General features: G+C 43.5%; 3 protein-coding genes across 5 annotated transcripts in view; 2 read left to right on the forward strand and 1 right to left on the reverse strand.

Moving 5' to 3' along the window:
* LMNTD1 (lamin tail domain containing 1) overlaps positions 1 to 8,410 on the forward strand; it is a 135,094-nt gene extending 126,684 nt beyond the window's left edge. Inside the window, exon 11 of the mRNA XM_063135017.1 lies at positions 8,276 to 8,410. Coding sequence (XP_062991087.1) covers positions 8,276 to 8,410 — 135 coding nt within the window. The remainder of the gene's footprint in view (positions 1 to 8,275) is intronic.
* The window catches only part of CDC123 (cell division cycle 123), a 535,395-nt gene that overhangs the window by 341,565 nt on the left and 168,585 nt on the right, over positions 1 to 25,245 (forward strand). The window lies entirely within an intron of this gene.
* Positions 22,491 to 25,245, reverse strand: part of UPF2 (UPF2 regulator of nonsense mediated mRNA decay) — a 44,058-nt gene continuing 41,303 nt past the window's right edge. For all 3 annotated transcript variants that reach the window (XM_063134236.1, XM_063134235.1, XM_063134237.1), the window contains one exon: positions 22,491 to 23,790. In XM_063134236.1, coding sequence (XP_062990306.1) covers positions 23,781 to 23,790 — 10 coding nt within the window. In that variant the 3' untranslated portion in view covers positions 22,491 to 23,780. The remainder of the gene's footprint in view (positions 23,791 to 25,245) is intronic.

Consider the following 25,245-nt stretch of genomic DNA (forward strand, 5'->3'; position numbering starts at 1 on the left):
AAATATTGGGCCCCATTCTGGGCTCAAGTTAAGGTGATGGCAATTTGAGGCATTTGAGTGACTTCCAGGAGCCCTCTTGTGTTGTAAAAATGTAATATTGGATGCAGTCCTGGAACACTTCAAAACTCAAGTGTTAGAAACAAAGCTATTGTAGATTCGGGCCCAACTTGCAGAAACCTGATACCGATTCTGTGTGTCCATCCAGCCATGGGGTACTTGGGGTCCCTGGTTCCTCCTCCCTGCTAATGATGTGATATATATATTTATACGACAGGCCAGGCCAGGCGCCCTGAGAATCCTCATGCCAGGGACCTTCCTCCCACTGCGTGATCAGCACAGACTCGGCTTACAGATCTTACATTCAGTTCAGAATCTGTCCTTCTATCCCCCAGCACCACGGCTGCCACCTTTTGCAGCATGGTGATGGTCCCAGTAAGTTCAGACGGCTACGATAACTACTTGGTATGCTACTGCAGGGAGAAAGTTAGCACCGACATTAGATTGTAATTCACTCTAGACATCAACTGGAAAAGAAAAGGAAAATTATTCCAAAAATAGCATCTCATCCAGCTTTAAACCAAAAAATAAAATAAAAAAACCCACATCTGCACCAACTCAAGAGCTAATTTTCAGCAACTCACTGAATCACAATTCCCCAAATCCTTTGAAGAAATCCATGACTGGTATAAAATCTATATACATTTTGTCATGCAGGTATTCAGAAAAGCGCAGAAAAGCTACTGCAAATTTTCCACGAATATTCACCATAGAAAAACTGCAATACTTTCCCAGCAAGTTTATTAATGAACGCCTAGACCTGTTATGTTTTCACCTCATCCCATCTGTGCTTGGTGATACTGAAGGCCAATCCTTACTTTATGCAGCAATCGCATTTGCTGTGACTACCCTGGTATTTCCCACAAGAAACGTGTAGCCTGAAAGGCAGCTGTACATTCCTAAACATGCAGCAGTCCCCAAACCCTCAAAACACTGAAGTTCATTCCCATGGTTGTTTATATATTTTCTGGAGGGCTAGTTCAACCTAAAGGGAACTTTGAAGGATTTAGAGTACGGAGAAGGTCTGAATAACATGGCATAAAGTAAATTAAAGAAAACATGAGTCCAGAGGTATGCTGATATGAGAAAGTTTTGCCCATGGCAGGAAAGAATGGAAAGTTACTGAAGACTGATTTATGAACATGACAGACAGAAGCCTGCAACCATTCACACTTTTGGTGTGCAGGAAAAGGAGCCCAATGTACATATTAACATGTGCCCTTATATATACACCACCCAACTGACAAATGCCCGCAGGGTGGCTTACAGTCATCAAAACTGAAAGCAACAATAAGATAATAAGTGAAACAATGATACAGCTGTTTAACATATTAGAAACTTTAAAATATTAAAGAACCAGCAGGAAAACTGATAAAAACTACAAATTAAAGATTAAGTGCCTGCCAGAAGCAGAAAGTCTTAACCTGGCATCGAAAAGGTACAAGTGCTTCTCTATGCAAAGGGGAGGATCTGGATTGGCCCAGGATTCTCCCTCACAGAGCTCCATCACACCAGCGATTTATCGCACACTCGCCATGCCTGGTATGTGGTTTTGCAGCCCGGTACTCACGTGACGTCATCCATGTCCTGCACTTATTTCGCCTCTTCCCCTCCATTTTTCGTTCCATTTTGGAGCTGGGAAAGTTTGGATTATTTTGCCCAAGTGACTTTAATGCTCCCTTAAGCCTCCATGTAGTACTGTCCCCTTGGGGGCATGTGCTTTGAACGGAGTCTTGCCGATGAAGGGAGGGCCGTCCGGTTCTCCTCCTCCAGCACTTTGTGTTGAATGTTGGGATGGAAGGACTTTTTACTGCTCCAACCCCACCCTCCTTGCTCACAGCTCCATTTTTAAAGGTAAAGAGATAAAACTTGGGGCCTTGAGAGCTCTTAAGTAGAGCTTTCAGCATACCAAGTTTGAATCAGATTGGTTCATCTCTTGATTTTTTAGGATTTTTTTTAATTCCCCCCTTAAACCCTTTTCCTGATAGTCCAACCAATGCAAAAGTGCACTTGTGAAGGATCTATTTTCCTTTACTTTGATCATGTGAAGCTGTGCATCTGCAGCTCATAAAATAGAGATCTGCTTACTCAAGAGTAAATCCCATTGATTTCAACTCCATTTACATCCAAGTCATACTAAAATCCGATGCAGCTTACCTTTGAGTAAACCCCATTGAACAGAGAGAGATTTGCTCCTGAGTAAACACATATAGGACTGACTTTTAATAGTGTGGTCACTCAGAAGCTTTTTTTAAAGTCTAAAACAGGAAACTGGAAAGAAGTCTTCTGCAACCCCATGCTTACTTCTGAGGTCTTACTTCTGTTTACTCTGGTAGTAGATTTGGGATGGCATATTCACACAACCAAGCTGTTACTAGATGCTACGGTCAATGAGTGGTGATCGTGCAAGCGGGAACAAGTCCCAAGTCTCCGCATTTAACAATGAGTAATGTGGTGGTTCTTACTAAAGAATTTCACAGACAGCTGGAAAAGCCCACACCGCTAACTTCATGTGAGAGAGCACCAAGGCATTAAGCGCATCTTCTAGCAGCATGACCTCATCACACAACGTGATCATCATGACACAAACTAGGGTTATATACAAAACACATAATCAAAAACTAAGAACAATGTCCAATACATAAATCCTTAAAATAATAAAGATATAACTGTATTGGGGGGTTGGGGTTGGATTCTGGGAATTTTTCCTGTTTATTTTAAATGGCTGCAATTTGCATGTTATATATATCAGGTTGTACCATTTGCGCAAATTGCAATTTGTAAAAAAAAAATTACAATTGTTTTTGGATCTTGGAAATGTATGTCAATGTTGCCATATTATTATTATTATTATTATTATTATTATTATTTTATTATTATTTAAAAAAACTCTTTTTAATTGCTGCTCTTGCACAACTACACATGAGCAGCGCAAGTGCTCCTGTGCACTATGTAGCCCTGCAAAGGCATATTCCCCCCTTGTCATTATCCTTGTTAGTTTCATCCTCTCCACATGTTACTTTGTTTAGCCCAGCAGAGCCATATTCCATACTTTTCAAGCAACCTGTAAATTCCACCTCCCTTCGCTTGGGAAGTGCTACTGCGGTTACTGCAAATGGAAGCTGGGAAAAGGAGATGGAGGCTACATCTGTGTTAAAAGCACTTGCTTCAGACTGAAAGCTCCATCTGACAGGCATTTTATTGCATGCTCGTTTCTGGGCACTCACGGAGTTTGCTCAGGTCCCTCACATGACATCATCTGCCTCCCGTGCACCTTCTGGCCTTCCTTGTGCAACAAAAAAACCCCTCATTAAGTCCGATGTTTTTTTAAACTTGGAATTGCTGCTCTCTCCTGCTGTGTGCAGGAGAAGCAGCGCCATTAGAACAGCGGACTCAATGGGCCTCGTGCTGGTTGTGGACTTCCTCTTTTGAAAAGAGGAAGTAACTGAGGAACGAAAACACGGGCGGAGAAGCGACGGTAGGGAGCGTGATAACCCCCGGTGTGATGGAGCTTTCAGGCAAGTGTGTCATGGAAGTGAGGCACCCCCAAATGTCAGCTCAACACTGCAAACCCTCAGGATCAGGTTGCTAAGTGGGCGATCCAGTCCCCTTTTCCCCAACATGTCAGTGTCAAAACACGCCCAAATTACCAACTTACAAAGTTGGGAAGTTACAGAACATTTGTGCATATTTCAAGATTCCCCCCCAAAAAACTGCAGAACCCAATTTAAAAAAAAACAAAAACGGCAGCCATTTAAATCAAACAGAAATCAGTGTATTGGCTCAACTCACTACACAGCAAGTTGATGCCAGCAGAAAGAAATGGAATGAAATCCACAAGGCTGAACCAGAAAAAATACATCAAGTATCACCCCTCTCAAATGGAATCTTCCGAAATCTCTAGATCCAGGTGATGCCACCTTCCAGTTATTACCCTCCCATGTTTTCCCACCACTTTCTCCATCATTTCTCTTATCACAGATAATCCTTTAAGAAAGAAAAGATGGAATAGCTTCACACCGCCTCCCCGTTGGTAGCACCCTCCATTTGGAAGCACCTAGAGTGACAGAGGTACAGGTATTGAAGGCAGATCAGGACATGCAGAGCAGACAGAGATATATTGTGCAAGAGAGAGCGTGCACACATGGGTCCACTCCCTTCATAATCTGTCTTTATGAAATGGACTGAAGCCCTCCCTACTCCTACCTACCTATGCACACTCATACACGCACACCAAACAAAAGGCATTGCACTAGTATAATTTGAAGAACAGCAGAATGCTGCATAAACTACACCCAAAGCCCCACAATCTCTCTCTCTCTCTCTCTCTCTCTCTCTCTCTCTCTCTCTCTCTCTCTCTCTCTCTCTCTCTCTCTCTCTCTCTATATATATATATATATATATATATATATTCTTCTTCTCTTTTTGCTTGCTAAAAATGTTCCACATCAATAGGTCATAAAGGCCTGGTTGGATGCCAAGTAGCAACACATCTGGCAGTAGATGCCTTTAAAAAACACTATTGCTAACCATAGATATAGGAAGGAATTGGGAAACCACTTAATATCCCCCCTTTCACTGGAGCATCTCAAATGATTGCAATATTTAATTAAGATCTAAAAACACATCTGAGTTGGATATTTTAAAATTGAGGCAGAGAAAATTACTTGTCCAAGGTCATAGTAAATTAAAGTCAATGCTAGTTAGAGAATGCTATGCCCTACTGTTCAGATGTAAAAAATGTAGATTACACTCTTTCAAAATACAGGGTTATCTTTTTCTCTTCTAATTCTGGTTGGATGGTCTGAGCCACTGCCATAATCAGGAGTTCATCTCCCATCTCAGCAGAGATATTTAACTTCATGTAAAAAGATAATTTTCTCTTGCAGAAACGCATGTTATTTTCAGATCATTTTAAACATTTAGAAAAAAATTAAATTGCTGTTTTGTGAGGTTTAGTGGAGCACATCTAGGTAGGGTAACATCATTACGGGCCATGCTACATGTTAAAGATGCAACGGAGCAACCAGTTTTCTCCTTTACTCAAAAGTAACCACACAGACCTGATCTGGATTGGGATCTTAGCATATGGAGGGTGGGGGGGTAGAGGGACTTTCACCCTTTGTCCCCTGCTGCAGTGCCAGTCCGGATCAGGGCAGGGTAGGAAAGGAAGAAAAGGAAGCTCTCGTGCAAGCACTTGAGTCATTGCTGACTCCTAGAGGGACGCCTGCTTTCGCTGACGTTTTCTTGGCAGACTTCGTAGCGGGGTGGTTTGCCATTGCCTTCCCCAGTCGAGGTTACCTTTCCCCCAGCTAGCTGGTACTCCTTTTACCGACCTCAGAAGGATGGAAGGCTGAGTCGACCTGAGCCAGCTGCCTGAGAACCAGCTTCCACTGGGATCGAACTCAGGCCGCGGGGAGAGTTTCGGCTGCAGTAACTGCCACTTACTACTCTGCACCACATGAGCTGCAGTCCCAGTACGGATCAGGGCAGGGTAGGGCCCCACGCTAATAATTTCCAGTGCCAAAAAAGGACCCACTTATCCCCAGCACTTACTTATGTCTTCCCCATATTTCTACATGCATTCTGGCATATAGCATATACGATGCACTTCATCGTATATGCACTTCATCTCAATATTTCAAACAGAAAGCCAGTTCCAGATGCTTTTAGATAAGACCGTTTGGTCTGGATCCTTTTCAATCTGGGTTCAGGCTTGATTTTGGAATGGAAATAGCTTTTGTAACCCTGTATGGGGACCTTTGTTGGGAGAGAGACAAGGGGAGTGTGACCCTGTTGCTCCCCTTGAGCTCTTGGTGGCTTTTGATATCATCAACCATGCTATCCATCTAGGGTTACTTTCTGAGCTGGAGTGGGGAAGGGTTACTGCACTCCAGTGGTTCTGCTCTACTTGGATGCCGGTTTCAGAAGGTAGTGCTTTGGGGATATTACTTGGCCCCATGGATTCTCCAATCCGCGATTCCACAGGGCTCGGTTTTTAAATTTAACATCTACATGAAACCCATTGAGTGGGATCATCTGGAAACTGGGACTGCATTGTCATCAGTATGCTCTATTTCAGCTCTATTTCTCCTTTTGATCGTCTGTGCATATACTAAATCAGTGCCTGGCTGTTACAATTAACTGGATGAGGGCTAATAAACGTGTAGACGAGGCAGATATGCTGTTAATGGGTGGTTCTTCTGATGGGATGGATGGTGTTCATCCTGTTCTGGATGAGGTGGTACTCCCCCTGAAGGAGCAGATCCATAGCTTGGGGGTTGTCCTGGAGTCATCATTGTCACCAGTGCCTTCTACCAGCTTCATCTGGTGGCCAGCTATGCCCCTATTTGATCAGGGATATTCTGGCTTCAGTAGTCTATGCTCTGGTAACCTTCAGGTTAGATTACTACAGTGTAATTTCTGTAGGGCATCATATTCTGTCTTGACCAAGAGATGGATCCTAGGCTGGAACTATGGAAATAAAGGGGACAGGTTATCCAGAGAGGCATAGAGTTGATCGTCCATGGCTATATGTGACATAGTATATGGGCTGGAGGGAAAATCTTTTGCTGGAGGGAAAATCCTGATCTCCACCCCACCCACCCCGAAAAAACAGAGGTTACCAAGGGCTTAGCCGTTTTCACACAAATCTATCTACAAGAGGATGGTCTTTTGATTTACCCTACAGCATTACCACTGCATCTGGGGTTATCTTCCCCACTAGTCTAGGATGTTAGTAGTGAGTGAGGAAGATTACCTCCTCTTACTCAGACCATGCCCCCATCTATATGACAATGGGATTGCTCCTCATTGACTATAAACTTGAATTTTCATAGATTCAAATCTACGTAAAGAGCGATCACACTGCAGCAGCAATTTATCTCCTGAATTTTTTTTGTAGTGCAGTTATTCATGCGCACATACGCGCCTATGATGCTATGGAGTAGAGATGAGTGAAGCTATAAATTTTATAGGTGGAGCTCTGCAGATTCATAGAAGAGGGAAACCGAGGGCAGAAAGGAACGAGGCAGCAAAGGGACGCTAGAGGGGGACTGAACACGTCTCCTCCCACTCACTGCCCGTTCACCCCCCTTTGTTTTAATTTTAAAGCTCCATCAACGTGAAAACGGCAGGAAGGAACAAGGCAGCCAGAGGACGCGATAGAAGGGAAGGCGGGAAATCGGCCAATCACTTTGTCCTGCCCTCAAAGTTACGCCCACATGTCAAAAGGCAATTTAACTCCCCCAAGGACACATAACTCTAATGCGGTGCAAACTCAAGACATCGACCCAAAAGTCGCGGTAAATCGCAACTATTAATATGCATATTATCGCGTTAAAAAACATGACATGCGTCATGTGTCGTGAAACACGAATCTGCACATTTACATCGGGGTAAAGAAGCCATATAGACAAGCCCCATGAGATCATCTTTGGACGACCTCCTCTGGGTGCCCTAACCACGTGAGGTGTGTTGGATAGCTACTGGGGAAAGAGCCTTTGCGGTGGTGGCACCCCAGTTTTGGAATTCCCACCACACAAGAGGCTCATTTGCATCTTCTTTATACTTTTTTCAGTAGCATTTGAAGATCTTTTTTTCCTCAGACTTTTTAGACCTGTACAATTTCAACACCTGAACTCTGGATCTCCTGTTTACTTTTAGTAGTAGTGCTTTGTATCTTAGCATAGTGTTTTAGTTGCAGATGGCTTAAATATTTATATTGCTTTCTTACTATTTTGTTTATTTGTTACCGTATTTTAATGTTATTGTTGTTAGCTGCCCAGACAAGTTATTGAGCACCATGCAAATACTGTAAGGAAATAAATAAATACATTTTCCTCAGATCTATGCCCTACTGAATTCAATGGCACTTCTCCAAATAAGCGTGCAGTCTAAGGAGCCAGTGGCATATCTGTGTGAACCAATGTACCCAATTAAAACTCCCAACTAACAAGTGTGAACAATTTTTATGTAATACTCCAAATTAGATCTAAGAAAAAGGGAACATATATATGGCCATGGGGGGGGGGGGAGTTCACTGTGGGGCTTTTAACACGTGTGTATAGATGTTCTTGAGTGGTCAAATTACAAAGGAAACATTAAACTCAATCCAAACCTATTGAATTTTAACAACAGATTTAAACTCATATGTGCTTACTCTGCCTGTAAGACTTACCAAGTATCTTGTGTTTTTCTTGTGTATTCTCTTTCACAGCCTAATTTAGGTGGAGTGATTTATATCGGTTCGGCTGCACCCATCGGCTCTGCTTTACAGAAATATTTTGCCCATTCATCTTGCCACTTCAGGCTCCTGGCCCAGGCATCTCTCGCTCCCGCTCGCTTTCCATAGCATCTCATAGAGGATCAATGAATAGAACTGGGTTATTTTCAAAGCTCTCTGCTGCAAAAAAAAAATAGTCTTGTGATTCACTGCTCCAGGAATAAGGAGGTTTGGATCTTGAGTGGCACTCTAAACTTTACATACGATTTCTCTAGAGACTTCTAGGTATCTGAAGGGTAGCTTTGCTAGCTCCTCTCATTAGAAGATTTATCAACCACTAATTGTGGGTATTTATATTAACTGATAAAACCCCTGGCACGTACAACATATAAGGCCAGAACTAAGGATAACTTGGGCACCCCACTAACTTCTGTGAGGCCCAAAGAGCACTTTTGGTTTAAGGTCACACCCATAAAACAATAAATTCACAAATACATAAAAATGTGTGTGTAACCTGGGATGCAATCCTGTACAGCTGTGCTGCTTAAATTCCATTGAAGTCAATGGTATTCAGCAGCCCAATTGTATGTACGATTGCAGCGCTGGTCTTTAAGGTCCGTAATAGCATAAACTCTCTTGAAATGAATAGGTCACCATCCAGCTTTGTAAACATTTGTTTTACAAGGCCAAAGAATTAAGGCAAGAGTTGTATATATGTTAATCCACAGAAGTATACATGAATACTGTATGACAGCCCTGGTGGATGTACAGGCACTAGGGGGAGCCTTACCTGGTTTTCCAAATCCCCAAATGAAAGTAGTAACTACAACTTGCACAAACTTTGCCCCGCTAAGCAAAACATAGCCCAGCAGGCTTGTACTGTGGTATGCCAGGTTCTGAAAACCTTCCCCATTTTTGCATCCCCAGGCAGGCAGCAAAAACAGATTTATTGGGCCCCTCACACTCCACTACACATAGATGTGGGCTATTTTTGTCTTGTTGGCTTACTGGTTGTGCAAGTTGTCTTCTACACCCTTCTGGAGACTGTGTGTGTGGAAAGCGATGAAAATGATTGGACAGAGCCTTTTAATGGCTCATGGTGCTTACAAGGTATTATTCCCTTCCCACTATAATCTCTGGCCTAACTGATTTTGTGGATTATCATAGTGTTTCAAAAACCTACAAAATCTACTGGACCGGAGACCATAGTGGGACAAAACCAGCGCGTGTGACATCATGAGCAATGGTAGTTGCATCGTATCCTTTTCTGCTTTCTACTGCCTTTCTCCCACCATGGTAAGAAAATCAACGCCTTGCGTTCTACAAGAGACCATGTAGATAGAAACTCAGCTAATGTTCAGATCTAACTCAACTAATGTTCAGATCTATTTTAATCAGTCCGGCTTTGCCTCACCCTGACATAGCAGTGGGCAATAGGAAAAGATGGAGACACAACTATAGTTAGATGCAGGCAAAAAGAAGCTTCATTGTTGTTGTTCAACCAAGTGCCTATTTGACCTGTTTAGAGCTGTCTTTTATTAAGAGGTCACACACAGTTTTCCCCTCCTATGATGTCATTCCCTTGATGGAAAAACAGGTTTAACACAAATATAAGGACTTCCTTCATCAATAATATGAAGGAAGATGGAAACTTGTCTGTAGAAACCAAAACTGAATCAGGATGTTCTAGTGCATACTAAAATAAGATATTCCCAAGACACATGCATTTTTGATCACTCAGTTGCACGACACTCTCAACCTCATGTCGTCTTTTGCATTGTTGACTTGATGTTGTTTCATGGAAATCAATTAAAATAATTGCGAAATCTTTGCTGTTTGTTGTTTTCATGTTATATAGGATATAAAGTTGTATTACAATTAAAACCTTGTATCAATCTACATTCCTCTGATCCTTATTTTCCCTAGATTTTTTTGTACTTTTAATGTGTGTCTGCATATATCAATAGTTTTCAACGGTATACCAAAAGCAGAAAAGCAGAAAGATCTATGAAACTAATGGGCTTAAGTGTGTTCAAAACTATCTTGGACTGCGGCCAACATGTATCACTGGGAAAGACAACCCACTATTGGCAAGGTCAACAGGGATGGGGGGGGGGGAATCCCGTACAAATAATCCTTGAGGCAGTCAAGTAAAATAAATTAAAACTTTAAACTGTAGCCTATTCACTAATTAGGAACACAGTGTCCAAATGGTCAGGCAAGTGCTGCTGCTGTAGCCAGAAGAATGGGAGACCAAATAAAATTTTGGAATACATTGGCAAAATAAATCATCATTCTCCACCCCAATACATGTGACACAATGTCCAAACCCCAGCCAGAATTCAACTGCAATTAACATAATGTTGAAGAATGCCACCATTTTGCTGTATCGTGAGGACAGAGCATTGTGGGGGGGGGGGGCAGAGGTAATGTAAAGGAGATGAGACACAAAATCCCCTCTGGGAGGAATTAACTCAGCAGTTCAGCACACTTGCTGGTTGCTCTTCTCCAACCCAATTCCCTGATATATTTTTTAAACCAACACTCTGTGAGAGCAGAGGCTGTCTTTACAATGATGCTTCGCTGCTTGTTCCCACAAAACCCCACAGCATTGAAGCTGTGGAGTGGAGTTGATAAATCCTGGTGGCAGGAGGAAGCACGAGCTATCCAGCCGGAAAAGCCACAGCACAGAAGGCTGTTCAGTTCATCAAGCCCGCCCCCTGCCCTGCCTTCCTGCGACCTACCCTGTGCTTCGATCCACCCCCAGGAATGCCCACAGCCTCAAACCAAAGTGAGGTCATCATCGACAGAAGGCATAAGGAAGGAGGGGGGTCTCAGAACAAAGGAAAAAGGTGTGGTAGGTCAGCCACTTTTTAAAAAGCACAGATTCGGGTGAAAAGCCCATGGTGGCTGAGAGTTAGTTTCTGTGTCATATAAGCAACGCAGCGCCCACTCGCAGTCAGAATAGGCTAAACAGGGCGTATAGACAAGCAGCCCAATATGGGAAAAGTCAGCAGAGCACCTCTATTAAGATTTCCTACACAAGATGCAGAAGGAACTTACTCAGAGGAAATTAAAACCAGTCAGTGTATAGAGAGATATAGGTGCTCCTGAGGAATGATCACATACAGTCTGAAATATGGATCCTCTGTTCTCTGTTACATCCACAGTAGGAAGGAAACTTTGGGATGCAACCATGTATGTTTATGGGTATAACTTGAAAACTGTACAGTGCCCAAATAATATTTCTATGTGGAAATACATAAGAAATTTTAAATCAATCTGTGAGTACTGAACATCACCTGGTAAGCAGACTTTAGTGAACCATTCAGAACTGAAGACAGCAGTGCATATAGAGGACAATAGCTATGGTGGGTGTAGATGTGGAATGGACCGGCAGCATAATGAAAGCGATCAGCTGAGAGGGTAATTTTATTCAGCCATTTTTGTATTCTTCATAGTCTTTTGCTCTGCCATTTTCTTTCTCTCTTTCTGAAACACGCCCGGTCTGGAGATAACACTGGAAGAAATCTAATGAAGCCGCCCTGCAAATGAACTTGGGTGCTTTTCTAAATGTTTTTGTGATTGTTAAGGGCTAGAAAACGCTTTTTAAATTAGGTTAGATAACATGAACTTAATGACTTTAGCAGCACATTTTTCTCCTGCGTGAGCCTAGAATGTGGATGCCTGCCCCAAATCTGGCTTTCCAAAAAATTAAACATTATGCACAATCTCACCTCCAAAAGCGAAGCTTATTCCAGGTATCAATTGGAATAAATTTTGAAAGGAAACACTGGGAAGCCTTTTTATGGACGTACTTTGGGCAGTGAATTAACCAGGAGGCATCCCTGATGTGAATTTAAGCCTAGAATGTCAATAGACTCCATTTTGATTTAAGACAAATAGGCCAGTTACGTGTACAAAACCAGGCATAGGGCGGGAGAGGCCCTTTCTAATTTTAAAAAGTCATAACTAAGATGGTAAGGAATAAATTCAGCTTGAAGACGGTTTGAAATACAAAACCGGGCATTTCAGAAGCTTGTGGGGTGGTCTATGTAGCTGCTGCTGCTCAGTGAGTTCTGGTACACACTAAGAACTTCAAGCTTCTCCTCCAGAGGCACATTAAGCATAAGAGCTAAACACCAACACTCCAGTTTAGATCTACTGGGCTTCTCTGCCAGAGCTGGCGTCAAAGGTAGGCGTGGTTGGGCACCGGTCGAGGACCTTCACCACAGCAGGGGCCCACAGACAAGAGCCCCCTGTTGCTCCTCTTCTCCATTGCAACTTGCTTATTCCTCCACCTCTTGCACTGCCCCACACAATAGTAGTGGTGAGGAGCCGTTGATGCCACCAGCTATTTATTTACTGACTCTGAATGTCAACCAATTGGTAGCAATGATGAGAAGGAGGATGAAAGAAGCAAAGGAGCAGATGAGAATGGCAGTGAGAAAATAGAAACACTGAGAGAAGGGGCTCAGTGAGGGTGTCTCGCCCAAGGGCCCTCAAAACCCAGAAGCCAGCACTGCTCCCTGCAGAAAGGTTTTCACACAGCCTGCAACTGAACCTTGGGCAGTAGAAATTCAGAGCTTTGGAAAGCAGAATGGGTACCCTGAGTTTCTAGTCCTCATGGCTAAAAAACACACATGGCCACACCCTGCACATGATAAGGTTTCAGAAAGCAAACAGAAATATCTCCTACACAGAGTGACGTTTTTGTCACGAGAAACTGCCCGTTCTGGCCTCAAAGAGTTAAGCAAATGCCCTTTTTGCCGGCATAATGGTGACGCTGCTACACAAATTTCCTCAGACCCCTCCGATCACAACCCTCTAAGCCAGCTTTCCCCAAGCACATGCTCTCCAGATGTGTTAGACAATTAATCCCTAGCCAGCATGGGGATTGCGGGAGTTATAGTATAATAAAATACAAATAAAATAAATTGTGTAGTTCAACACGCCAGCAAGACATTCACATCAAGCATTTACAGAATGTGCTGAATCAGACCAAGGGTCCATCTAGTCCAGCACTCTGTTCACATAGTGGTCAACCAGCCATCAACCAAGGACCAACAAAGCAGGACATGGTGCAACAGCACCCACCCACCCATGTTCCCCAGCAACTGGTGCACGCAGGCTTACTGCCTTGAATACTGGAGATAGCACACAACCATCAGGGCTAGCAGCCACCGATAGTCTTCTCCTCCAGGAATTTATCCAACCCCCTACATCGTGTGATAGTGAAATTCATAGTTTAACTACGCACTGTGCGAAGAAGTCCTTCCTTTTATTTGTCCGGAATCTCCCACCAATCAGCTTCATGGGTTGACCCTGCGTTCTGGTATTTTGAGAGAGGGAGAAAAATGTCTCCCTAGCCACATTCTCCACTCCATGCATAATTTTGTACACCTCTATCGTGTCTCCCCTTAGCCTCCTTTTTTCCAAGCTAAACGATTCCAGCTGTTGTAACCTTCCCTCATAGAGGGAATGCTCCAGCCCCTTGATCATTTTAGTTGCCCATTTCTGCACTTTTCCCAGCTCTATAAAATTCTCTCTCTCTATTTTTTTTTTTTTAGGGATGGTGACCACTAAGTTTAATCCACACTAGCCTGGGCCAGTTCTTGACTAGTAGAACTCTGCAGTAAGCACTTCTTTCAGAAAGAATAAAATTCAGACAGGAACAGGTCCATAGAGGAGAAATGATGAGGACTGGAATGAAACACTCTTGCGTTTAAAGAGAAGTGGCTAAGAGCCATACCGGTGGCAAAGGTGGACAGGTGCCTCCTGAACCTTTGAAGGGTTGTGTTGAGAGAATTTCAGCAGGTGCAGCCTTTCCTGCTGAGGTGAGAACAGCTGCACCTGCTGACTCTCTTCCCTCAAATCTTAAAAGGCACAGCAGCCCTGCCCTTGGCTGCAGAAGCTCTTCCGAAACCAATTCCCCACTTTTAGAGGAAAATAAACAAAGGGGGAGCAGAATACCCTCCAACTGTCTCTTGGCAAGAGCCACTTACAGGGACATGATTCCAGGAAATCCGAAGGAAGATTGAAGGAAGAGTGGTTATTAATTTAGTGAGCGCTGTCCTCTCACAGACCACACTTAAAAGTGTCCCACCCCTTACTTCTGACTTGATTTTGTCCCGCGTATGTTGCTGTTCCACAGTTGTTTAGTACCATCAGTTATCAAGGTCAGCCTTCCGCAACTTGGTGCCCTCTGGATATTTTGGAATACAACACCCCTAAGCCCCAGCCAGCATGGCTACTGGCCAGGGACCTTTGCTTCACCACTGTATGGAGAAAGGAGGCAAGGTGGCCAAACAGGAGTGCAAACGCCCCCAGCAAAATCAGCTGGGAAAAGAACAGGAAGGTCTCAGGGAAATTATCCTTGATTCATGAGTCCTCATTTTATTATTGTGACTTTCAATCAGGGGGACGAAACAGTGGCAGAGGGTAAAGGATCTCTGGGGCTTCTATATATTTCCAGGGCAACAGAAAGAGATGAAAGGCTGAATGAAGAATTTTAAAGAAGCTCTTTCCAAGGTTGCCGTATGCAGTGCAGTCCTTCCTCAGCACTGAGAACTCTACCAACACACATATATTGGCTTGGCTATCATTTCCCCGGCAAGACTGCCCCTTGGTGGTTAGATGCAGACACATCCCAGCAAAACAGCTGCATTTGGTTTGCATCTCGTTGCATCCCACTTTCAGTGGTGTCTGTCCCTCTAAATTGCAGGAAGATGTGAACTTTCATGCTTCCAGTTTGTGACTGGAGAAAAGAGATGCCGTTACAAACCATTACTGTATCGACGTCACAACACCTCAGTACAAAAACAGGAACCAATACTGAGGTATAATTCCACACAAGGCTGGCAAATGGAGCAAGGAAAGTACAGCCTGTGCTGTGTTAATTGGGGGCATCTCTTGGTCAGAGATTTCCCCAAAACTCAGCTCTGTGGGCAGGGGGATTAGTTAGTACCAAAAATTGGGTGAGCTTTAACTTTTCCAGTACAAAATGTGTTTAAACAGGAACTACTGTCACCGTTTATGATTCCTCCTTGACTTATGCAGCTTATGCAGCAATTGTCTATCCAGTCTTGAGGAGGCTGGTTACAGTTTCTACCACAGAGTAACTCATTTCTGAGTCATCGGCATCAAATAAATATAAGCCAGATGTTCTAGGGAAGAGATGACGTTCGCTCTAGCTGTTGCATCTGTAGTGTTCAAAGAGAGCCTCTGACCAACTTAAATCAAGATATGAGTGATGCCTTGCATGTTCCAGCTCATTGAAAAACACATTTATAAAAGACCTTCAAATTGGCACAAACGACTCAAGGTTAATAGTGCCAATCTGGGTAGAAAAAAAGATTGAGAACTTCATTCAACACTGTTTAAAACAATATTGGATGGTAGCATTGCTAACCGTTTGTCCTGCCCGCTGTGGTTGTGCCTTAACAGCAACTTGGGGGGCTGTCCATATGACTTATTTGCCCCACAGTGGCACTGTGCTGGTTATACAACGCAGCCACCAAATCATCAAAGCTGTGCTGTAAAAAAAATCAAGGACTTGCCCCAACTTTCCTCTCTGCAGCGAGGTCACCACAGCCCTTTCATTGTGTGACCTCGCTCTGGTGTCAATCTTGGGGGGAGGGATGACTGTTGATTAGATGCTGGAAGCCCAGGAAGAGGGCAGGGGCACTCCAGCATCCGGGTGGCCGGAAAACCCCATGCTCCCTGCTAGCATGGGGGTTTCCCACCTCCACGCCGCAGCAGCAATCCCTCGGGGTTTCAAGGGGAAGGTGTAGCAAAGTGGCATCATGAAGACCGGCCCTTGGGATGAGTAGATATTAGCAGGCTTGGTTTAATTCCTCAGTGAGAAAAACATATTCACCTGCCGATTTCTTCATGGAGGCACTGTTAAAGGCACAAGAACAACATCCCAATGTCGTGTTTCTCAGAAACCCCCTGCTTTCGATGGGAGACAAATAACGAGGCCTGCTAGGTAATCCACAAAGCTTTTATTAAGCAGCAAACATCTCTTCTCCCTGAAGAGAGTCTAATCTCTTGGAAACTTCCCCCTAGGCAAAACTATGCAAACTAAGCGAGACAATTGTCCGACCAAGGAGAACAGGAAGCCCCTTCCCAAATGCCTGTAACTTCAGAGAGCCTGGTGTGGAGGCAGGTTCTGGTGCAATCCTAGTCAGACCAACTCTCTCATGCCTTCCTTCTGCTCTGTGCGTTTTAGCTTCCAGCGGACCCTAGCATCAGCTAGCTTGTTGGGACGCTCTCCTCCGGAAGAAAGCTCACTTCCCACTGAATGTGTAGGATTTGGCCTTGAGGGGATAAGCTCTGGAGAGGGCTGACTCCCAGCTGGTGAATCACCCATGAGAGCTTCCTCCCCCACTGGTACAGGCTGGCTGGTGTCTGGTGTCGCCTCCTCTAGGTCCGAATCTGATTCTGATTGATTACCTGAAACACCTTCTCCCAAAACAGAGGCAGTAGGGTTAGACATGACACCCAAGATGTTTCTTTCTAAGTTAGCAACCCTATGGAAGTGGCTTGAATTGGGAATTTTAAAACTTCAACATTTCTTTATAATTTTCAACTTTGAGAATTTAACACTGAAGCATTGCAAGCTACATTCTGAAAACAACTGAAATCACAGGAGACAAACTTTCATACAGAGATACATTCAGAGGCACCAGGTTGGAGAAGATTGGATTAGAGGAAACTTTGTCCATGGAGTTTCAGTTACACGATTGTTCAAGATGGAGCAAACTCTAGAACTGCTCCAGGAAGCCTACGTCCAATGCATGCACCTACCATCTTGAATGTCTTTCTTCATTTCCACTAGGCTCAGAAAAGGAAATTCCTGACACAACTAGAGTGGGTACAGAGGAGGAAGCCAACAGGCTGGAGGCAATGTAGCTTTTACATCTAAAATGGAAAGGCTAAGGCTGCCACTATATTTTGAACTGCAGGCAATACAAACTCCTCACTAGCCTGTGACACTTGCTTATGTGCAAGCACTGATGGTCTAACTGTGGTGTAGTGGCTAAAGTGTTGGACTGGGAGCCAGGAGATCCAGGTTCTAGTCCCCACTCAGCCATGGAAACCCACTGGGTGATTTTGGGCCAGTCATAGACTCTCAGCCCAACCTACCTCACAGGGTTGTTGTGAGGATAAAAATGGAGAGAATTATGTGCGCTGCCTTGGGTTCCTTGGAAGAAAAAAGGCAGGATATAATTGTAATAATAATAATAACATGCATGAGAACAAGGGTCAAGTGATTCATGTCCTCTCTCTCTCTCTCTCTCTCTTGTGTGATTTAAACACTAGAGACTCAATGGGGCGGCTGAAATCTACAGGGGGGAAATATCGTGATGGATTCTCAGAAGACAGTAACTTACTAACACAACTTTTAAAAGACAAGACAGGGACTATGATCTATCCAGTATGGTACCAGAAAATAACCAACAGCTGGTGTGTTTGCAGCTGCATAGGCTGGCAACCTTAGTTGCATCACCACACACCCAAAGCAGATTCATCCAACTCAAAGAGCTGTTGCAGTAATAGTCTCACTGCTACGAAAAATGTATAATTGCTGCCAGTACAAAATCTTCTATGGACTTACAGATCCAATTCTTTGGCTATACACCAGAGTGATCCTTGAGGTCCCCTAGCAAAAACAAAGTCCCCACTTACGCGTCTGGTTCATGTGAGCATGTGTGGGAGAACGCCTCACTGGTACACATATTCAGCCCTCCGGCATATTAGCAGTACCTTGGAGTTGCAAGGAGGTAGGCACAGAACTGATTTTAATAATGGAAGCTGTATTGATGTCTTATCCCTCTCACAATCAATCATGACAGGGAACAGTCACCTCTTGGCAAGTTTTCATTGTCTTCTGGCAAAGCTTGTGAATACATCATCCACTTGGGATTAGAAGTATGTTTAGCCAGAACCACGATAGCTTTTGATCACTTCTCAGAAGAAGGCTAAGTATAAAATCTGCTCACATGGAGGAGGGAAGTGTTTTTTTAAAAAAAAGTTTGCTGTTGTCCTTAAGAGGAAGCACATTGAAGAACATAGGGCCTAATATTGGCTCCATAAATAGGCAACCACAAATAGATAACCATGCAAAAAATGTGCAGACTAAGGGCTGGTTAACCACTGAAACAATTCCATATGCATGGTAAGGTATCAGGGCCACCCATATGCATGCTCTTCCTCTCCATGTACAAGTGCAACATGTGTGCAGTCTCAGTCCTCCTCCTCTCTACCATTTATTGTCAATAGGATTGTGGGGGTAACATGCATATCCATAGCACACATTATATAATTCTTCTCCAACCTGGTGCCCTTCAGATGGACTACAACTTCCAGAATTCTTGACCATTGGCCAAGCTGTCTGGGGGCTGAAACATCTGGAGGGTACCAGATTGGGGAAGACTGTTTTACATTATGGACATTATACACGTCTGAATTGCTTCCAGTGTGTGACACTGCTATTTATATGAGGTTGCCCGTCCAGAAAATGTTCCCATACTTCTGTTTTGGATCATCCCTTTCAAAATTAGAAAATGCCTTAAAGGTGTACAAAAAGTAAAGCAAACATAAATTATCCACAATACAAATTTAAACCCATTTCATTGTCATGGCTCCAAAGCAAATTCTGGAAACTCCACATCTCCAAGAGGGAGGAGCAGCTTTAAACACAGAATTTGTAGCACCCACACAAAGAATTTCATAGGAAGCTGCCTTATACCGAGTCAGGCCATTGGTCTATCTAGCCCAGTATTGTCAACACTGACTGGCAGCAGCTCCTCAGGGTTTCAGGCAGGAGTTTTCCCTGCCCTACCTGGAGATGCCGGGGTTCGAACCTGGGACCTTCTGTATGCAAAACAGAAGTTCTACCACCGGGCCACGCCCCCTCCTCCTGAAAAGAGTTCTTCTTTTGAGAAAGTACAAGTTAACATTTGGGTGAAAAGGGGCCCTGGAATCAGGTATGCAACTTTTCTCCTTTTCAGAGGCATAGGGCCTGTTCAGAAGACACCTTAAACCATAGTTTTAACCACGGTGGTTAAGCCAGAAAGCCAAGCCATGTTCAGAAGACACCTTAAACCATGGTGAATAAGGCTTTTTGCTTTATTCCCCATGGTTAAAGCAGTGGTTTAAGGTGTCTTCAGAACACAGCCCGGCTTTCTGGCTTAACCACCGTGGTTAAAACCATGGTTTAAAGTGTCTTCTGAAGGGGGCCAGTGTATTATCAAAGACATTAATAATACCCTCAATTCCTTAAGCAGCCCAAACACCATCATCCACGCACAAGGGGGAGGAACCAGCAGAATCAGAGGAACCATCAGACTGACCTCCCAGTAGGGCATTCTGCTCCTTTGCTTTTTCTTTGCTTTTCCAGCTATCACTCCATATTCCATGGCTTTTGAGCATGCTCAGATATTCATTGTTTTTCCATGTTTGTTTTTTTAAATAGTACTTTTACAAATCATAGGGTTCTTCCTGTGCATACTGAAAGCTACCCTCTCGTTTCTTAGTGGCCCCATTTTGGGTACAACGCTGGCACGACTCACCAGCAGTTTGCTATTAGAAGGTGATATTCTGAGATAGAGCTTTAAAGAACCTTACAAATTTGCAAGAACTTTTCTTAAAGGTGACCTTAACCAAGTTTATGAATATGTTATCTGGATGCAGAAATCTCTTGAGCACAGTAATCAAAGCAGCCACTTCGAAGCCTTTTGCGATTTCCATGACACGAGGAATGTACATTTAGAAAAACCCATGGCAGCTTCTCTGGGTCTCAGCCTGCACAATACTTCTGTCAACTGGAAATGGGCCATGTTTGAACTTGGCCTCAGGAATGACTTCACAGAACATTTCATTCAAAATGTGACTCTGGGGAGGGACAACGGAGAGGCTAATTATGAAAAGCAAGCCAAGCAGTAACGGCTGCCAAAGTGAAGTTCAACAAGGCTGAGTTAGAAGAAAGTCTTGCATGTTATAATTGGTGAGCTGCCCAGCCGGCTTAAACAAGAGGAATAATTTATGCCGCAAAGTATCAGTTGTGCTGATTAAAAGCCACCTGCTTTTAATAGAAACCTGCTCAAAATTATGTAGGATCATAAACACACATCACCTCCCTTTGTGCTTGTACAGGAAAGGAACTCAGAGGCCGGCCTACTGGTGAGGGAGCCAGCTGGCATGAATAGGACATGAGCGCCAACTCCGTTTGATGGTCACGTTAGATACTGGGGTGGGTGGGTTAGGCCCAAAGGCAGGCCTACGCTATTCTGCACAAGCATATGATGTGGCATTAGACAAGAGTTCCACTTGCTTCAAGTCTCGGATTTCATTTTATAACAAAGGCGTCTTTCTAATCCTTGAAGATAGGGGCACCTAGTGAACACACCAAAATTAACATGAACGTGGCAAATACAAGCAGAATTATAGAACAGAATCGGAGAGTGGGAAGGGATTTTCACATGCCCACTATGCATGAAGGGCTTCTTGACAAAAGCAATTTATAGCATGCCCATGACTAGCCAGCCACTCATGGAGGTTTGTGGGTCATTTTGATGACATTGTGAGCCTCCTGCACGTCTCCTGCTCCTTTCCTCTATTATTCCACTTAAAAATAAACCTTGGAAAACCCGATTCTTCTGAAATATCTCCGGACTTCCTGCCGTGGACTGTCGAAGTTGTGCTAAAAAATTACCCACTGGAGGGGGCTGTCCCATTCAACTATATTAGGTGAGAAGTTTGAAATTACAGACACGTAGTCACTGCTCTCCTCCTGTGTAATTCAGCTCATTTCAAATGCAGAAAAGAAGCAGGAAGCAAAGCAACGGTAAGGAAACACAATTTCTCTGTAATCTAAAGGGGCTTAAAAGAGGAGAATGGGATGTCCAACAGTAAAAAATAAGTAAACGCTGGGGGAATGCCGCTGAACCCTCCCCCCTGCTTTCCTTTACCTATCAGTCTGTAGTTCCAGCCACAAGCCTCACACTTGCAGAACATACCTGAACACCTTGCTTAAGCCTCACAGAACAATTTGTCCAGATTTTCAAGGTTTCCATATGGAGCTGCCTTATCCAGAGGAAGACCACTAGCCCATTTAAGTCTGCACTGCCTATTCTGACTAGCAGCGGTTCTCCAAGGTCTCCAGGTAGAGATTTTTCCCAGCCTTGACACATGAGCTCATTTAACTGGAGACTTCACAGGTTGAACCTGGGACCTTCTGCAAGCAAAGCCCATTCTCTTCCACTGAGCTATGGTGGATGGAAATCTCTCTGCCTGCAACCCCAGATAACTGCTGCCAGTCAGATTATATTGGGCTCGATTGACAATAGCCTGAAAAGCAGCTTCTTCTGGTCTTCCCATTTCCCTCTTTTCCCCACATCCATGAGGGTCAGAAAATGAAAAAAAGGGATTATTATTTTTTTAGAGCTACCAAATTCTATACTTTTCATAGTACATTTGCCACAGGATAAGGAGTTTCTAAGCTTGTATATAATCCAAGCATATTCAGCTCCAGCTGGAACTTGACACACATTACTTTTGGGAAGATTTCCTGAATTATAAATAGAGGCATCTACCTTTAATTCAATGTTTTGCATGGACTCTCTGAATTCAAAGGAAGGTTAGTCAACATAGGAATACCACACATTTCCCATTGCTGCAAAGCCAAAGAACGCCCAAGAAAGAAAGCAGCATCAGAAATCAAAATATAGTACAATGTAACTCAACCAGGGACTAACTCCAAAATCTCTCAGGGTTGAAATTTCTCTTATCGCATCAGGTCAGCAAGTAGCTTTCTTGGAGGAATAGCGCAATGATGGAATAATGCGTGGAAAGCCGAAGTTTCATCCCCACATTTGAAACTGGCCGGTCACCGCAGACAACATTCCCTCCATAACCCTCTAAGCCAGCCTTCCTCAACCTGGGGCGCTCCAGATGTGTTGGACTGCATCCCCCAGAATGGCCCAGCCAGCTTCTGGAGCGCCCCAGGTTGAGGAAGGCTGCTCTAAGCAGTCAACCAGAGAGGGAGGCAGATTTAGCCCAGGAATCATCAGCGGCTCAGCAGCTCGCTTTACCCTATTTTAAAAAGACGGAACATCACTTTTCTGCAGAAAAAAAAATATTTTACAATAAACCTGATCACAAAAGCCCCAGTCCTAAAATGGGACACAGAGACACAGAACAATTCTAAATTACAACACTTTATTGCAGCATCGGCAAAGATCAGATTTCTGAAGCTGGTGAAGATCGGGCGGCATTTCTGACTGTGTGTGTGTACGTAATGCAAGTGTGAAATGTTACAAGTTTTACAAGTCTTGTTTAAAATTCTACATGCAGAACTCAACAGTGGTAAAAAGAATTTTAAAATAGTTAGGAAAAAAAATAGTAGCATACAGATGTGCTCTTTTAACTGAATGTACTATATCTACTTGAAAGCAAACAAACAAAAAATCCCCCACAACTATACTAACAAACAAGATTGTCAGAAACTGACCAAGAAATCTTATTTCCATTTAGAAAAATAAAAATTCTACTCGTTGCCAACTAATTTTTTTCTTTTTTTTTTCTTTTTTTCCTTTTGTAATATGTAGACACAGAGGCTTATCAACCCATGAAAGTCAACAGAACATTCAGCTCCACTTCCCGGCATCTGTCTGTCATGCTGACTGGCACATTTTGGTTTTCAATGATGCTTTAACGAGCTCCTCTAGATCCCTGTCCTTAGGCTGGTTTCAGGCTGTTCTAAGCAACTTTGGGTCAACGCTTTCTACCTCCCCATCTACTTTGACCTGCAGTAGATCACCCCACCTCCACGGATCTGGTTCCTTCCTCATCCTGTCCCCCACCCCCTACCTCGGAGAGCAAGGTTGTCTCCTTAGAACAAAAGCCTTTTTCTTGTGGACTGTCTTGTGTTTTGGTAAGCCACTTGCTGTTTTGCTCATCCTGTGTGTCGGGGTTTACTATATGATAATTACCTCTTGCTCTCCCACTTGTCTAACGCAGATCTGGAGCCCCCAAAATGAATATTCTCCTGACACGCCACGCTCAATTCAGAGAAAATGCCACACTTATTAGGTTTGATTTCCCCCAATACTTAGCCATCAACACCGTCTCTGTTCCAGCATAATCCATCTTATTTAAGTTGCTCTTTGTTGTAACTGAACTGCTCACTGGTAAAGTTAACCATCTCATTTATTTACTTCCATTCTCATGAGAAGATTAACCCTCACATGGTTCCATAACAAGATGCTTTTTGTTTGTTTGGTAGGCCATGACTGGAAGCTTCCGCTATTTCTGTTTTTAGTGGAGGCTGGTGTATCTGCCCTGTGGCCCCAGCCTGTCCCAGTTTCCGATTCTGAACTCTCTAGACTGACATGCTCAGATGTGTCCGCTGCTCTCGTTTAATTGCTGGAGGACTCCACTAATCCACAACATTGGAGATACAGGACCTAATGAAATGACGCTTGCTGCTGGATCAACGTCTCCTGAGAAAGGGAACAAAGGAGAAACATATTAACAACCAAGAACCAAGCTGCATGATTGCGTCGGGATAAACAGAGCCGACTGGGCCTCTCAATATTTGCAAGCTGGATATTTTAAAGACACCTACCAATCCCATCTCCTGACAAGCAAGTGAGAATCTGCCAAGCATGAGATTTAGTTCAACAATAATCAAGTTGATTTCATGCTGCAATTCTGCATGAGCCCAGAAGTAGCACAAAATGTGGTATTGGTTTAGAATTTAGGTTCCTGAGAATCCTAGCTTAATTTTTAAAAGTATGTTTCTAGCCCTTATGTCTACAGATACACTTGGGGAAATGTAAGGGTAGTGCCCAGTTCAAGTCTCAGAAGCCCAAGGTGCAGCCAAGTAAGAGTTCAAGTGGTCAGAGTGGGGCTTCATTGTCCAGTCTCACTCTTGGTTTCTCTGCATGATTAACAGAAACAGAATAAATTATGAAAATTTATAGTGGGGAAAGAATACAGCTTCTTAGTGCAAAAACTGTATTAGTTTATTTATAGCCCAGATTATAGCAACAGAGTTTCAGTGCAAGGTTGTCAGAGGAAGAGGATCTAAAGAACTTCTTAGGTGGGTGCAACCGGACTTCTCTATAATTCATTTTCAGCTACCATTTGAGCCTTCGGGAAACTTCATGAAGTGTGGAGCGGGTAGCATTCACTGCCTTTAAAACAAAACTGTTACGTAAAGTCTTTCCGATTCTGCAGATTTAACCAATTCAGTCCTTAGGTGCTGCCATCTGCAAGCCACATTTTCCCTCTACATATCTTATATTTCAAGCCGCATCAGAGCCAAACTTTGGGATTTGGGAGCTCAAATCTGGACTTGGATGATCTTCCCTGGATCAGAGCTAATGCATATTTTTAAAGGTGTCTACGTAAAAAGCCACTGGTTCTTGGTACTTAAGCTGGTATGGTCCACAGCAGTGGTGGCCGGAAAGTAGATCTCCAGATGTTTCAGACTTCAACTCCCAGCATTCCTGACCATTGACCACTGGCCATGGTATCAGGGCCTTCTGCGAATTGAAGTCCTAAACACCTGGAGATCTACTTTCTGGTCATCCCTGGTCTCCAATAGCCTCTCTACCTGTAGCCTCAAACACAACACTATATTGACTCCTAGAATAACCACTTTCATTTTCTATACCTTGAACCCTCCTGCTCCAAAACTCACTTTTCTTTCTGTTTTCCGTGACTAATCTCAGCTTCGGCGCTGTCTGTTCCCTCTCTCACGCCTGATCATATTAAAAAAATAGGAACGACAATGAAATTGAGAAGCAAGTACTCTGATTTCGTCATGAACTGCAATGTTCGGTGAGCCCATTTCACCTTTTCTTTGGCTCAAAACAGCGTCTTTTTCATAAGTGGAAGATTCAGTTGGCCCAATGTCACTATTAACTTCCAACCCACTTTTTCTCCCACTA

The sequence above is a fragment of the Elgaria multicarinata genome, chromosome 9, assembly GCF_023053635.1.
Source record: "Elgaria multicarinata webbii isolate HBS135686 ecotype San Diego chromosome 9, rElgMul1.1.pri, whole genome shotgun sequence".
In the NCBI taxonomy this organism is placed as follows: domain Eukaryota; kingdom Metazoa; phylum Chordata; class Lepidosauria; order Squamata; family Anguidae; genus Elgaria; species Elgaria multicarinata.